This window comes from Mycteria americana, chromosome 1 (genome assembly GCF_035582795.1).
Source record: "Mycteria americana isolate JAX WOST 10 ecotype Jacksonville Zoo and Gardens chromosome 1, USCA_MyAme_1.0, whole genome shotgun sequence".
Classification (NCBI taxonomy): Eukaryota; Metazoa; Chordata; class Aves; order Ciconiiformes; family Ciconiidae; genus Mycteria; species Mycteria americana.
In genome coordinates, this window is record NC_134365.1 from 196,258,420 (window position 1) to 196,271,784 (window position 13,365).

General features: G+C 33.8%; 1 protein-coding gene across 1 annotated transcript in view; it reads right to left on the bottom strand.

Moving 5' to 3' along the window:
- Positions 1-13,365, bottom strand: part of NBEA (neurobeachin) — a 235,388-nt gene that overhangs the window by 146,850 nt on the left and 75,173 nt on the right. The window contains exons 13-21 of the mRNA XM_075498349.1: positions 11,588-11,667; positions 10,737-10,799; positions 10,531-10,628; positions 8,493-8,585; positions 5,202-5,310; positions 3,052-3,133; positions 2,717-2,840; positions 2,181-2,373; positions 891-1,910 (exon numbers count right to left, since the gene is read on the bottom strand). Of these exons, the coding sequence (XP_075354464.1) occupies positions 891-1,910; positions 2,181-2,373; positions 2,717-2,840; positions 3,052-3,133; positions 5,202-5,310; positions 8,493-8,585; positions 10,531-10,628; positions 10,737-10,799; positions 11,588-11,667 (1,862 nt within the window). The remainder of the gene's footprint in view (positions 1-890; positions 1,911-2,180; positions 2,374-2,716; positions 2,841-3,051; positions 3,134-5,201; positions 5,311-8,492; positions 8,586-10,530; positions 10,629-10,736; positions 10,800-11,587; positions 11,668-13,365) is intronic.

A 13,365-nucleotide genomic window follows, 5' to 3' on the forward strand; every position in this document is an offset into this window, starting at 1 on the left:
CTGGACATATAGTCAGCTAGTAAAATCTTGAAGGTAGTCAATTCTTTCACCTGATAACATCCTTAAAAGCAATCTTTGATTATGTGCCACAGTCTCTGAACAATGCCAGTGAGAAAATGAATTCTGTGCTTTAAATGTTCAAACTGATCCTATATTTTGCTGTGTGTAGAGAGTACAAATTCTATCAAAGAGTAGACTTCTGCCTTGGCCTTCTCATTTTCAGAATGCTATGGCTCTCACAAAACCACTAATTTTTCAGAATTTTTCACAGGGAGACCTAGACAAGAAAGGATCTCCAAGAAGAAAGTAGATACTACTTCTTTTCTTAATAATCTCTGGTCTGGAAATCAAGTTGCAGTTTTTCTCCTATTATCCCTAAACTATTCCTTTTCTTGTGTTAGGTTCAATATGGAGACTATTTACGCCAGCATTCCTGTGTGGGAAGACAGCATACTAAAGTGCTGTAAGACTACGCTCTGAGAAAGGTACAGCAAGAATAAAGAATGCTTCAATGTGTATTTCATAGTAAAATATAGATATTTCTAATCTTAAGACATACTAACAGAAAGTCTAAAGCAGAATTCTAAGAGTATCAGTTAAGCTCTCCACAAGAGCTAAGGAAAATGAAGGAGAGATTCTCTTAGCTAACTTTTTTAAACTAAAGCATCCACAATTGCAATACATATTTTCTATACAGACATGAAAGACTTCACAATCCTTATACATGTTACAGCATTTTCAAAGCAAATAGGCTTGGAGAATGGAAACCTTTCATATAATTAAAGAAATATACTTCAAACATCTCTCAAATCTCATACTATTAATTTATCCAGCAGCAACGAGCAGCAATTACATCAGACACATACATGGCTACAGCACTTGAAACTTACCTGGGTTGTGGTAGTTGTCTGGATCTTCCGTATCTCCTTTCCTGCTTCCTTACCATCATCAGATCTTTCTGTATCTGATATTATACTTCCTGCATCAACACTAGGTACATTTTTGCTACCAGAAGACTCTGTCTCAAGAGTTGTGGCAGTCATTTCAGCATATTCTAATCCTTTAGATGATGAAGCCAACTCCCTCTCAGAAATGCTACTCATTCCATCTGAAGTTGTGTGAATCTTGAACTCCTTGTCCTCTATTATACTTGAAGCACATGTTATATCTACGCTACCCGTCATATGTGCAAGCAATCCCAAATCATCATTTACACCAAGATGCATCTGTGTCTCTTGCACATTTGGAATAGAAATGTGATTGCTTGAAAGTTCAGGTAGAAGTTTCTCCTCTTGACTAGGTATTTTATCAAAGAGAAATGAGGTACTGTTAGTAGAAGGTTCATCTTTCTCATCAGCCAGAGTTATTAATGGACCATTATCTTTTTCCTCATTCTTCTTAATAATACCCACACTTCCATGAACATTGTTTTGCAGCTTCTCAACAGCAGCACTATATACATTATCTAGAAGAGATTCAACTTCTACAAGTGCACCATTTTCTCCAGTTACCAGTGTCTCTGGTGATAAATCCATATCATCAAGTTTTACTTCAGTAGCTTCTACCTTTTCAGCTTTTATATCAACTAAAAGGTCATGAACTTCCACATGCACTCCTCCTCCTGGTCTCTCAGCACTTCCAAGCACTTCATCTGACACCTTTGTAGCCATGAGCAAGTCCCTTGTATCTGTACTGACAGGGTAATCCGTTTCACTTTCTGGACTTTGGCTTTGTGAAAGGTCTTCTATCTCTCGAATTTCCATTCCACCTTTTGCTCCTGTTGTCTGAGAGGAAAGACCTGAGATAGTGCTCACATTCCCCTTCTTCCCCTTTTTTATGTTTTCTTCTTCTTGCCTTTGATACTCTTCATACATTTTTGCTAGATACTCCTTGTGAGCCTCATATGTGACCTTAAGAAGAAAAGAACAGATTATGGGGATGAACATATGATACATGAACTTGGACAAAAACTAACAAGAATCTCAACAACATATTACATACAGCTTACAAATTGTTTCACAGCAAAGGACCTATGACGACGACAAAAAATTGCTACCGTGACATGTATGGAGAGAGCCACCAGATGGCACTAAATCACTTTACATCTTATCTTAACTAGCTTGCTAGTCCCTTTGGGGGAGTTACCAGTATCAAAAAAACATCCACGAGCCATTTCTTACCTTGGAATGAGCTATAGAAAGAGTATCCACCCACACTCTCCAGCCTCCCCATTCATATTTTATTGCATGATACAAGAGAATGCGGAAAATGTTGTAAACCATCTCTGTGATCTTCTGCTCTTCAGAGTTCTTAGGGTTAATGTATCCCAGAGAAAACATCCAGTCCTGCCACACTGAACACTGAAGTAAACATCTAAAGTGAAATAATTAGGTCAAAATATATCCAAACAAAGCATCTTTATTTTAACATTATGATGGTTAAAATAGGAGGAAAAGAATATGGTACATCTCCTCCGAACATCAATCCAATGGTAGGAAGAAACTTAAAAATACTTCAGGATGAATAAAAATTTAAAGTGTATTCTAAATAGAAGAACCCAATATTAGCTGCTGAACTAAGAAAAGTTACCACAGACATATTCAATTTATTTCTTATATATTCCATTTACTATACAGTATAAAACTCTACACAGAGTACAACAGATTGCTATTACCCACAAGTCAAAGACTAGAAAATACTATTTGTAGTGACATACCTTCTGTTTTCACGGCTATTACTAAAGAGTTTTATCATATCAGATAAGAACAAACGTCGAACTTCCATCAGCTCTGCACTCGGCGTGGAGTTTTTTAACAGCGTTGCCACCACCTTAAGAATCACTTTGAAAGAATAAATTAGTTACGTAACACATTTTAACAACATTAAAAAAAAAAAGTTGCTGACAGCAACTAATGTAAGTAGTAACCGAAACCCATATGTATTTGAGATACCCTAATGAATTGTTCTCAGTTCCTGAACCATATTCTTTCAAAAAACCCCACAACCTCTAGGCAATACATTTATCATACAAACATAATATATTGTCCTTACTTGGATTCTGAATTTTCACTGTAGAATCTGGCTCTGGATGTGGTTTATGAACAACTTGAGTGCATACTTGTTCTGTCAAAATCTAAAATAGAATATTAAGTTTCTTTTACCATTTTTAATTAAATGTTACAGCATTTCTTTGTTCATTTTAAAATTTATTAAGAACATTTACCATGGCCTCACTGTAACTTCATATAAAACATTTTGGTAAAATATTTTTATTCTTGAAGAATGGAAACAAGCAATTCCTCTATGCAAGGATCAAGGTTTTCATGGATGTACAGTGGCTGGTTAACTAACTTCTTAGTTAGCTGACTAAATATACAAAAATGGTGTTTTAAAGATATTTAATTCATATTCCTCATAGTGTTATACATACACAGATCAAAAATTCTTTCATGAGCACTGTACATCAAAAGTTATTCTCACACTTTCCATCCATAACCAAACCCAATATTTCTTAAAAGTGGGTTTGGTTTTCTCCAGCTAGGAAAGAGGAACAGTCACAGACCGCATTCCATGGGAATAATCCTGGTGCTTCACATAACGAGCAAGACAGATCATTCTCCTGTTTCATGAATTGTACCTGACAAACTAATTAATCTGTATGGAGGCAACACCACACACCTTTCACACTGGGATACCTGTCACACGTTCTACGTATGCAACTTTATTTTTAAGAACAAGCTAAAAATTTAATGATATTAACATGGGATTCTCAGTAAGTATATTCAAGCAAATGTATTTCAAAATAGAATAAATTCACTAGTAATTCTTATTTATTTTAAAGCAGAACTTTAGCTCATTCATTAATCAATAATCAATAATCAAACTAATGTCAGTTGTAAACACAATATCTTTGAATGGGTCCTTACATATTTAAATTAGAATGCAAATATGTCTTTGCTTTTTATGTGAGACCATGGAAAATATCTGCATCAGTTCCTTGGCAAATCTTTTGTACTTCCAGCACTGAACTTCTTTTTCTCTTCCTTTGGCTATTTTTTCAAATGTAAATGTCTGTGGATGCTGGACTCCATGAGGACTTTAATTTTGTCACTGAGTTATGTATTTTCTGAGAATATCAGTCACAGAAGCTCTCAGAAATCTAGATGCAGCAACGTCTAGAGTGTGAGACCCAAATGGTCAAACCACACAGGGTAAGCTTAGATACATGCAATAACAAAGAACATCTGAGTAAGTCATTGGCAAACAGATGACATTTAGGTTTTTACAATCATAGGAGAACCTTTTCTACATCACTCAGACTCAGAACCCTAAATATCAAGCACTTCTTTAGTCTTCCATGTTTTTTCTGGAATCAGTCCTCAGTATCTAGCCATTACACCTATTTGTGACTGAAAAAAAAAATAGTACAATTAAAAAAAAAAAATCTTTCTACTGCATAAGATCCTCAGAAACTGGAAAAGGTTCAATTCTAAGTGACCATTTTAAAAATAATTGAAGACTGGACATGATCTTTATGCATTTGCAGGCATGAGGACATAGGTTTCGATCAACTTGATGTTGACAATATTTTGCTTTAACAAAATTGCTCATCATCAAAACTGAAGTTTCTACAAGAGCCTGGTAGAACAGTTGAATGCGTTGAGGTCATATTCGCCTCAAGCAGTATCTGTTACATAAAAGTGGCTGTGTTCAGTTAGCATTTTGGCATACTATCAGCATTACTAGTTAAAAAAGAAAAACAGCACTTTCCAAAATTTTGTAAACTTGAAAGGAATGGCACAAAAAAGAAAAAGAAAAGGAAAAAAAAAGGCATCTCTGGCTCCAGCACTTTCCATTGCAATGGAGGAGTAAAAGCAATTGCAGGTCTGCAGTAACTCTTTTTTTTTTGTGTGTGTGTAAAATGATGAACATCTTAAATAGCAGGATCTTTTCCATCACCCTTTGTAATGCTATAAGTGGAACGTTTTATAGAGACTATGTAAAAACTATGACATTGTTAATAAAAATATCCAAAGAATGGCAAAATACATTCTGAACCAAGAAATCTTTTCTTAAAATTTCTGTCTAAAATTTTCTCAAAAGTCTTGAGAATCAGGATATTGTAAAGCACAGAGTCGCAATATATTTAAGTCATAGTTTTTACAATAGAGATGACAATCTCTATGCTTAATAATTTGTACCTCATAAAGCGTGTTATATGTTGTAACGGTCACTGTATTTGTATGCAGCATCAACCTCTCTCCAAGAAGAGTGAAAAGACTGTGAGTATGCATGATTTCAACCTTTCGCCTGGAAGAGAAAATAAAAATATTAGGAAATGCCAAGCATGTTGAACATTTTAAGTAAATGCAAAAAAACCAAAAGCCAAATAATTTGATGTTGTACTAAAAAGTTCTAAAACTTGTTATTCTGTAAATATTATGAATTAAACATAATTTATGATCTTTCCCAATATGAACGCAATTGTAGTAGTACACAAAGGTTCTCAGAACACAATGCTGTATTTGGGATGGGCTTTTGTATAAAACAAATGACACACCATTCTCACCTTCCATGATTTTCACAGTGGAAAAAGACAAAGGAATCCCTTTCTATCTTACTCAGGCTGAGGGGGTTCAAGATGTTCACAGGCTGGCTAAAATATGATCACTGCAGAACATATCTTTCGTCACTCTCTCAAGGACTCAGGACAATCCAGCCTCAGATATTCCAACATAAATACTAACACATACAGATTTATCAGAACTGCGATTCTCTTTATATAGCATTCTCTCATGCAGCCAAAATAATTAAAACCTGGAATAACATAAGTTACAATGCAAAGGAAATAAAATCCTGAAGTTATGAAATTCCATGTGATTGAAGTGAATTTTATAGCTAGGATAAAAAACCTACTCAAATCTTAAAAAGCAGAGAAGAAAGAAGCTCACATCAGTGAATTCCATCTGTCCCAAAACAGTACTCTCTTAAAATTGGATATAACTTCATAAATAAACAGAGTACTTCCCATAAATTGCATTGTTAAATTGATCTACTACTGTAATGAATATGAAATAAAAAACATTATTCAAAATAATTAATAATCTCTATTAAAGCAGCAGAAAAATATGAAATAAGATAAAATACAGTAAAGTTTCTGTAAAATGTTATGCATTCAAAAGTTAAGAAACTCCCTTTTCATGATTACTGATGCTAATAACACAGGTTTAAATTACAAAGATTCATTCTAGAACTTTTGAAATGAATACATTATATTATAATTTTCAAATAACCACAAAAGAGAGTGGCAACAACTTATAACAGTGTGTACTCTTCTGTGCACAGAAGAGAGTTCCTGAGTTACTTATGAGAAAAACTACAGGTATTCAATCTTGTGAGCTATGATGTAGCACATGGAAGTGAAAATTCATTGGAAGGTTTAAATGTGCAGATAAAAACCAAAAGTAAATAATGGACTATGATTTCAGTGGTGGTGTAGAAAGAATCAAAGATGGCAGAGAAGGAAAAGAAGAGAATTTGCCAACTGTTAAGGTTAGACAAAGTAGTCTATCATCACAAATCACAAAGAAAAATCAATTCAGTTATTCAGGTTCTCATCTAACACATTACTGGTCACCTCTCCTAAAAATCCATTACCTCCACTCTGTAGCTTAATCTGCAATGAATATATATGAACTACAGCAATGGTAACTGGTTTTGTACCTACACATTTGTTATTAATATTGTATTGGTTCAGATTTCATAAATCACATTATAACACCTCTTTATGCAATTCTGCTTTAGTGTATTAAAATACAATGCCTGTTTCCTGTACTGTGAAACAGAAATTCAAGTGCTTTATAATTTTATGTAGTTTATAATTTTATAATTGCTTAGAATTTCCTGTAGTTGACTGCAATTTTATAAAATAATGCGTATGCACACATATGTATGTGCACAAATAGGCACACCTCACAAGCACTAGATGTAAGATATGAAAAGAGGGGGCATTTTTACTTGCTGAAATCTACATAAAACATGAACATCTACAGATGTTCAGAGATCTGAAAATTTAAAAAAACTTTGAAAGCTACACAGAATATTCAAGTGGATTTCAATTACTTCAATTACATGAAAAAGAAAGTTATTTAATTTTGTGCTAAGTATATATTTTCACTCAACAATGGAAACTACACTGATACATCCATAATTACAAGTAGATGCTAAGGACCGGGTAATGAAATTTCAGCTTCTGAAAAATCTCACTTTTCTTTTTCTGTAATGTCCCACTAATAGAGTTTGCTACTTGATTTACTGGATAAGCGATAAATATTTTAAACAAATGCACTTATTTGAACACAACCAAGCTTCTGCACAAGTCAAACCTTCATCTGGTGTATCTTACTTAATCCAGCTCCTATCAATGTGAATGATTTTTAGTAAGTAATGTTTGAAAAGCCCTTGGAGATTCTTGAGTGGACTATCAATTTGCTTTATTAATTCCCAGAACGCTATTTGGCTTGCTGGATCCCAAAAGAAAAATCCCATTTGGGAGCATATTCTCAGCTAACTGTCTCTCAATTATACAGTCATACTTTATTGATCTTACTGAGAAAAGCATGTCTAGCAGTTCCGCACTCTGGCTGGACTCCTAGCTCCTTTCCCTTCTAAGGAGGTTTTACACCATGAAGTCTCTTGTGAAGCACATGGTTAATTTTTATACTGCACAGTCTCCCACTGGAATATTGTTGTGGGTTAACCCCAGCAGACAGTTAAGCACCACACGTAGAAGGGAAAAAGAGAGCAGCAGTAGATTACACAGCACTGTATGCTTTTTAATTCTTTCTTAACACCAAAATATGGAAGATGAGACTAAGTACGTCTATTTTGTGACACCAGTTCTTTTAAAATGTGAATATTTCTTGCTGCCATGTTTTATATGTGAATATTTCTTGCAGATGTATGTCCTTACCTCCTTTTTTAATAATAATTTACTTAGTCTGTTTGCTTTTCCTTCCAAAACTTTCCCATGTGAATAACATATTCTTCTATTTCATTTTTCCCATCATTTTAAAGCTATTTTTAAAAGTACTGCCCTGAAACTTTTATTGCAATGACACTGAAAATTCCAGCAACAATTTTTTGATGATACTCATATGTTTCTTATTATCCTTAGCTGAACATACAATACACATTTATAAACTGTATTTTTGGAAAATGGTTTCCAATCATTTTAAGACTTGAATTTCAGCATATCATATATTTGGCAGACAATCACTCTATGTTTTCAAACGTCATAGTAGTAACAAGTTAACCGGAAAATTAATTTTATCCCAATGTATAAAGGGGCAAATTATTAATCAGAAAGCCTAACAATGTTACTTTAAGTAATTTCTAAAGACTGTCAAAGAATATACAGTAATCACGACAAAAAGACAAGAAGAATTATGAACTTAAATACACTACTATAACAATTTTAAAACTACACTTACTTATGACCCAAGTGTTTAAGAAAATATCCAAGGACCTTCAAAGCTTGCACCCATATACTCTCACTTTTGGAAGCCAATAATTTATAAATTACTCTAAAAAAGAAAAACAAATTCAACAAGTTTTTTCAGTTTATTACTAAGCATCACATATATGGATTGTATTTCAGTGAACAGGGATATTTGTTAATAATTAAAACTATAAAAATAGCAATTTACACAAAATGGAAGGATATACTGAAAGCACCAAGCACACCGTAAGAGTTTGATTATGAATTCTTTAGCTTAGAGACATGGCGTCTTTTGGTTCAGTTCCATGTTTTATTACAGAAAGTGACAACCTCCTCTCATACTTCTACCTTGGAACAATCAAATAAAAGACAGCCTGAGCAGCTGTAGCTTAAGACAAGAGAAGCAGATTGGAGCACATAAGGTCACATCCTGGAGTTTCTTGGAGTACCTGGATGCTACTGAAAATCTCCTTTCATTCTTAAAAACCCTACTCAATATCCTTTCTACACAGGATAGGGTACCTGCATTTAATCACAGGATGTTTATACTGAAATCTCATTTGTCAAAAGTAAAATATGGCAATATGTTACACAAAATCCCATATATACCTATGAAGCCACATCCTTATTGCATCAAAATTTGAAGTAGAAAAAAAAATACACCCCATGTTTTTAAATCCTGGATAAAAAAGGCCTTAAAATTTAACTAATTTAATTTATTACTTATTTAATGAATATGATTGGTTTAAGCACAAATTCTACAGTCTTTCAGAAAGGAAACCAGTCCTGATTTGAAGACACCAAGAGACAGAAAACATTACCCTTCCCTCAGTCTGTTTGACAAATTTTTGAATTTATATTTTAGTTTCCCATTTGAAATAGCTGAGCTTCAGCTTTTAGCCATTCTTTTTAGTCTTTCTGCACTAAAGAGCACTTTAGCAGACAATGTATTCCTCTTTTGAAAGGACTTATGCCATTATCAAATGACCTCTGAGGCTTTTGTCCTCTGATAACATAAGCAGATGAAGCCCTAATTCTATGTAAGGCACTTTTTTTTAACAATTAAATGTTGCAATTCTGTGCATTCTCTCCACTTTTTCAACACAGATGTTTAAATACAGAGACTGCACCATCAAATTAATATTGGTACCACAAATGTTACATAAAGATGTCTTAAATCCTCCAGATCAGTTTTAGCCTTCTTCGAAAGGTGTCAGGAATAGAATTCTGTCTGAATACAGACAACTATAGGCAGAAAACAAAGTCCTAACTATAAGTACAATGAGTCTTCCCTTCAACTAGCATGGTCATTCAAACAGTTTTAAATACAAGTACTTGTACATCTTAGTATTTTGGCAAAATGAAGCTTGAATTTATCAGGTAGTAGATTCCCCCCCCCCCCCTGTTTTACAACCCCTTGCATTTTCCAAAGTAGTTTCAGAACAGCACAAAATAAAATTCTACAGTAAATATTAAATCATTAACATGAATATTATTAATCGCTGAAAAAAATCGCATTACCAAATTAGGCATAAGAAAACAACAAAAACAGCGCTTCTCTGGGAATTATCAGTTATTAATTTTACTGTCAAACAGATAAACATATGAATTCCACAGATAGCTTTTTTAATCTTTTCAGAGATAATTTGAGAGGTTAGGGCACAATTTCTCTTGTTTTCCTCTTCTTCCCTTCAGATTATGTTAAACATCTGAAGACAGAATATTCAAAATTATTCTGAGATAGATACTTGGCTTTTTGATGAGTCTTGTTATTTACATATTCTATTTGAGATTGAGAAGCAAGTACGACAGTACGTTTACCTTCAAATATCATAATGATAACCTTAAGCGGAAAATTTTTTCCTCCAAGCTATCAAAACCACTCTGTTTTTGACAAAAAATATAGCCCAAGTTAATAAAATTGTAGTTTGAAAGATCAGCAAGTGTGATACTTATGTGAAAAAGAAGCAATCTGGAGAGTGATGATAGTGGAACTACTTTTAAGATATTTTCTCACTTCACTGTCTTACCGGATCCCATTTCTCTGATCAAAGGCAGGTATCATGGATGCTGGATGTTCGGACATTAGTGCCACTAGCAGCTGCAGCACATCATGAATATTTTCATCCTGTATGACAAGCATCAATGTTATTCTACAAACTAACCTCAACAGCAGGCTTCCCATAGAGCTAGTACAATTGGTTACAATAAAAGATAGGTAATTACAGAAATGTACCTCATGCATTGTTAATAAGTAATTTAATATGCTCTGCAGTTCATCTTCTTTCACTCCTCGATCCTAAAAAAAAACCAAAACCAAAAAACAGGGGCATTACTCAGAGAAAATACATTCTTTAAGTTTGCCTCAAGAAAAACTTGGACCAAGTCAAATAATCCTACAATTTTTTCTATTTAAACTCAAAAGACCAAATTCCTTCTTTCATTCAATTGCTTTTCCTTATCACATCGACAATTCAAAACAGCATGAAGTCAGCCCTCTGTTCCTGCTAGGAAGGATTCTTATAGTGTGGGCCCTCAGATACTATAAACTATTACTGTCACTCCTCCAATCCCTGGCACAGAAAAGAAAAAACAGGAGGAACAGGCCAGGCCAGAAAATACTGGTTTTCATTCTAGTCTCAAATGACAGATTATACCTCAAAGATTAGCATTCAGCTGTAACAGAGGGAAAGAGTCCTAGACCCTTTCAACCAGTGGTAGAACCAAAAAAAAGGATAAAGCAATAGCTAACTTAACAACTGCCATTACCTTTTTCATTTGATCAATCAAGCCACTATCTACTATCATAAAAGAAAAAGCCCAAATACCTGAAAGGTTCTGTAGTGTCATATACTATTTCTGCAAGTACGTTTAATAAAATATATATGGCATAGTTTGGTGAGGTTAATCAGAAATATTGTACGGATTTACTACCTTTATGTTGATTAGAAGTATGTGCATGAACATTAAAATTAACCAGAAACAGATACAATACCTGACAGGTATTACATATTTACTACTATGAAAGATCCTATTACATGTATATAACAGAACTCAATTTTTCCCATCTGGAATAGACTGTTTTACCTTCAGTATAAGTTGTTTCAAAAACAGCAGCATAAATGCCCTTAGTGATATGATTTCTTTCTGTGACGGCCGAGGACCATCTGGAAGAAGCAAAATACACCACTTTTAAATGTAAACTGATTGCTTGAATGACTGCAGCTTCTTAAGGAAATCACAGTTCCTACAACAGATTTAGTATTCTATCCATTATATAAAAGTTCATATTTGTAAATGATATAACTTATAACCTTTCAGAATCACATTTTACAACACTAATATATATGTGATGTTTCATTTTGAAAAAAAGAAATCTATATGTGTATTTTTTTTTTTAAACAAAGACACAGGAAGATGAAAGGTAGTAATCAGGTCTAGGCTCTCACAACTAAATTAAAGTATGTGTTCTGTAGGTGTCTTCATATGAGCCAGGAGTTTCAAATCCCAATATAAGCAACTACTTTATTGACTAGATCTACTCAACTGACCCAATGTCAGTGCCCAATTTAGGATAAAAATTATTAGTTCTATTGACTACATCGAGTTGAATTCCACTGAAAACAATGGGAGTGTAAACACCTAGTACAAGCTACACTGTGGACATGTAAACTTTAAAGGGTCTGAATACAAAGTTGAATCTCACCTAAAACATGTGATAACAACTTGGAATAACTAAGCCACTATGTTAAATACTATCTGAACGAAATCCAACAGAGAAAGGATTAATGAAATATTAGTGGTGGCCATTTACCTGTAGCAGAAACTGAAGCTATTTAACCAAAGAGAAACTACCATCTGAAGAAAATACTAAATTTAAACCAGAAAAAAAAACCAAAAAATCTGTAATCCATAATACTTTCAACAATTATGCTTGAGGAAGTCCATTAGGAAAACAGAAGTATCTAAAAAATTGAGTAAGAAATAGAGCTTGAACAACTATATTCACTTGAACCTTGTCCTACTGTATTTTCCATTCTCTCCTTTCATAAATAGTTAAGGTTGAACTGGAAATTCCTTTGTTAAGTTCCTACTTTTCAAACAATGTGTGTCATAGATAGTCTTAAATTTTGCACAGTGAAAATAAATGCAGCCTAATTTACTTTTTCATGAATCATTTAATCTTATGCTGATAAACACATATCAAAGCTTAATAACACTCTATGTCTCAGTATTATTTCCAATCCAGATGAATGCAACCTTTTAATGAAGATTTTTTTTATGGTCTTTGGTGCCACTCTTCGAAGTGGAGCCACTGCTGTACACACAGTAATTCAAGTTTGCAACAAGGGCAAACCTGAAGGTAAGTTATATTTGTTTGACTAGCAGGAACAAAAAGAGTTTTCTTCCCTGTTTAGGAGTGGAGGAGGAGAACGGGGTACTTTTCAGAAAGAAGCAAATAAATCTCAACCTCTCCCCACTATCATATGTAAAAACTCTAAGGATATTGTAAAAAATCTATGATATAGGCTTTAAAGATACAGGAACAGTTTTACATTCATACATTCTAATGGCACCATGAAACATCTATTTCCCATTGTAAAAACCGAAGTAAGTTGGATTTTTTGGTACTAGCTGCAACTACATTAAATATTGCATGTATTTTTATGGCAATGGTGTGCTTCTAGCCAACAGCTATTTTTTTCCCTAATTCAAATGCAGAGTCAACTCTAACCACATCACAGAAATCTGTTTCTTTGCACACCTTCTTCCCTCCTACACCTTATTGGGATTCAATATTGGACAATGTCTGAAAACCAGACTAAAAATTGAGGCATTTTGTCTTTTCTGGAAGACTGTAATTA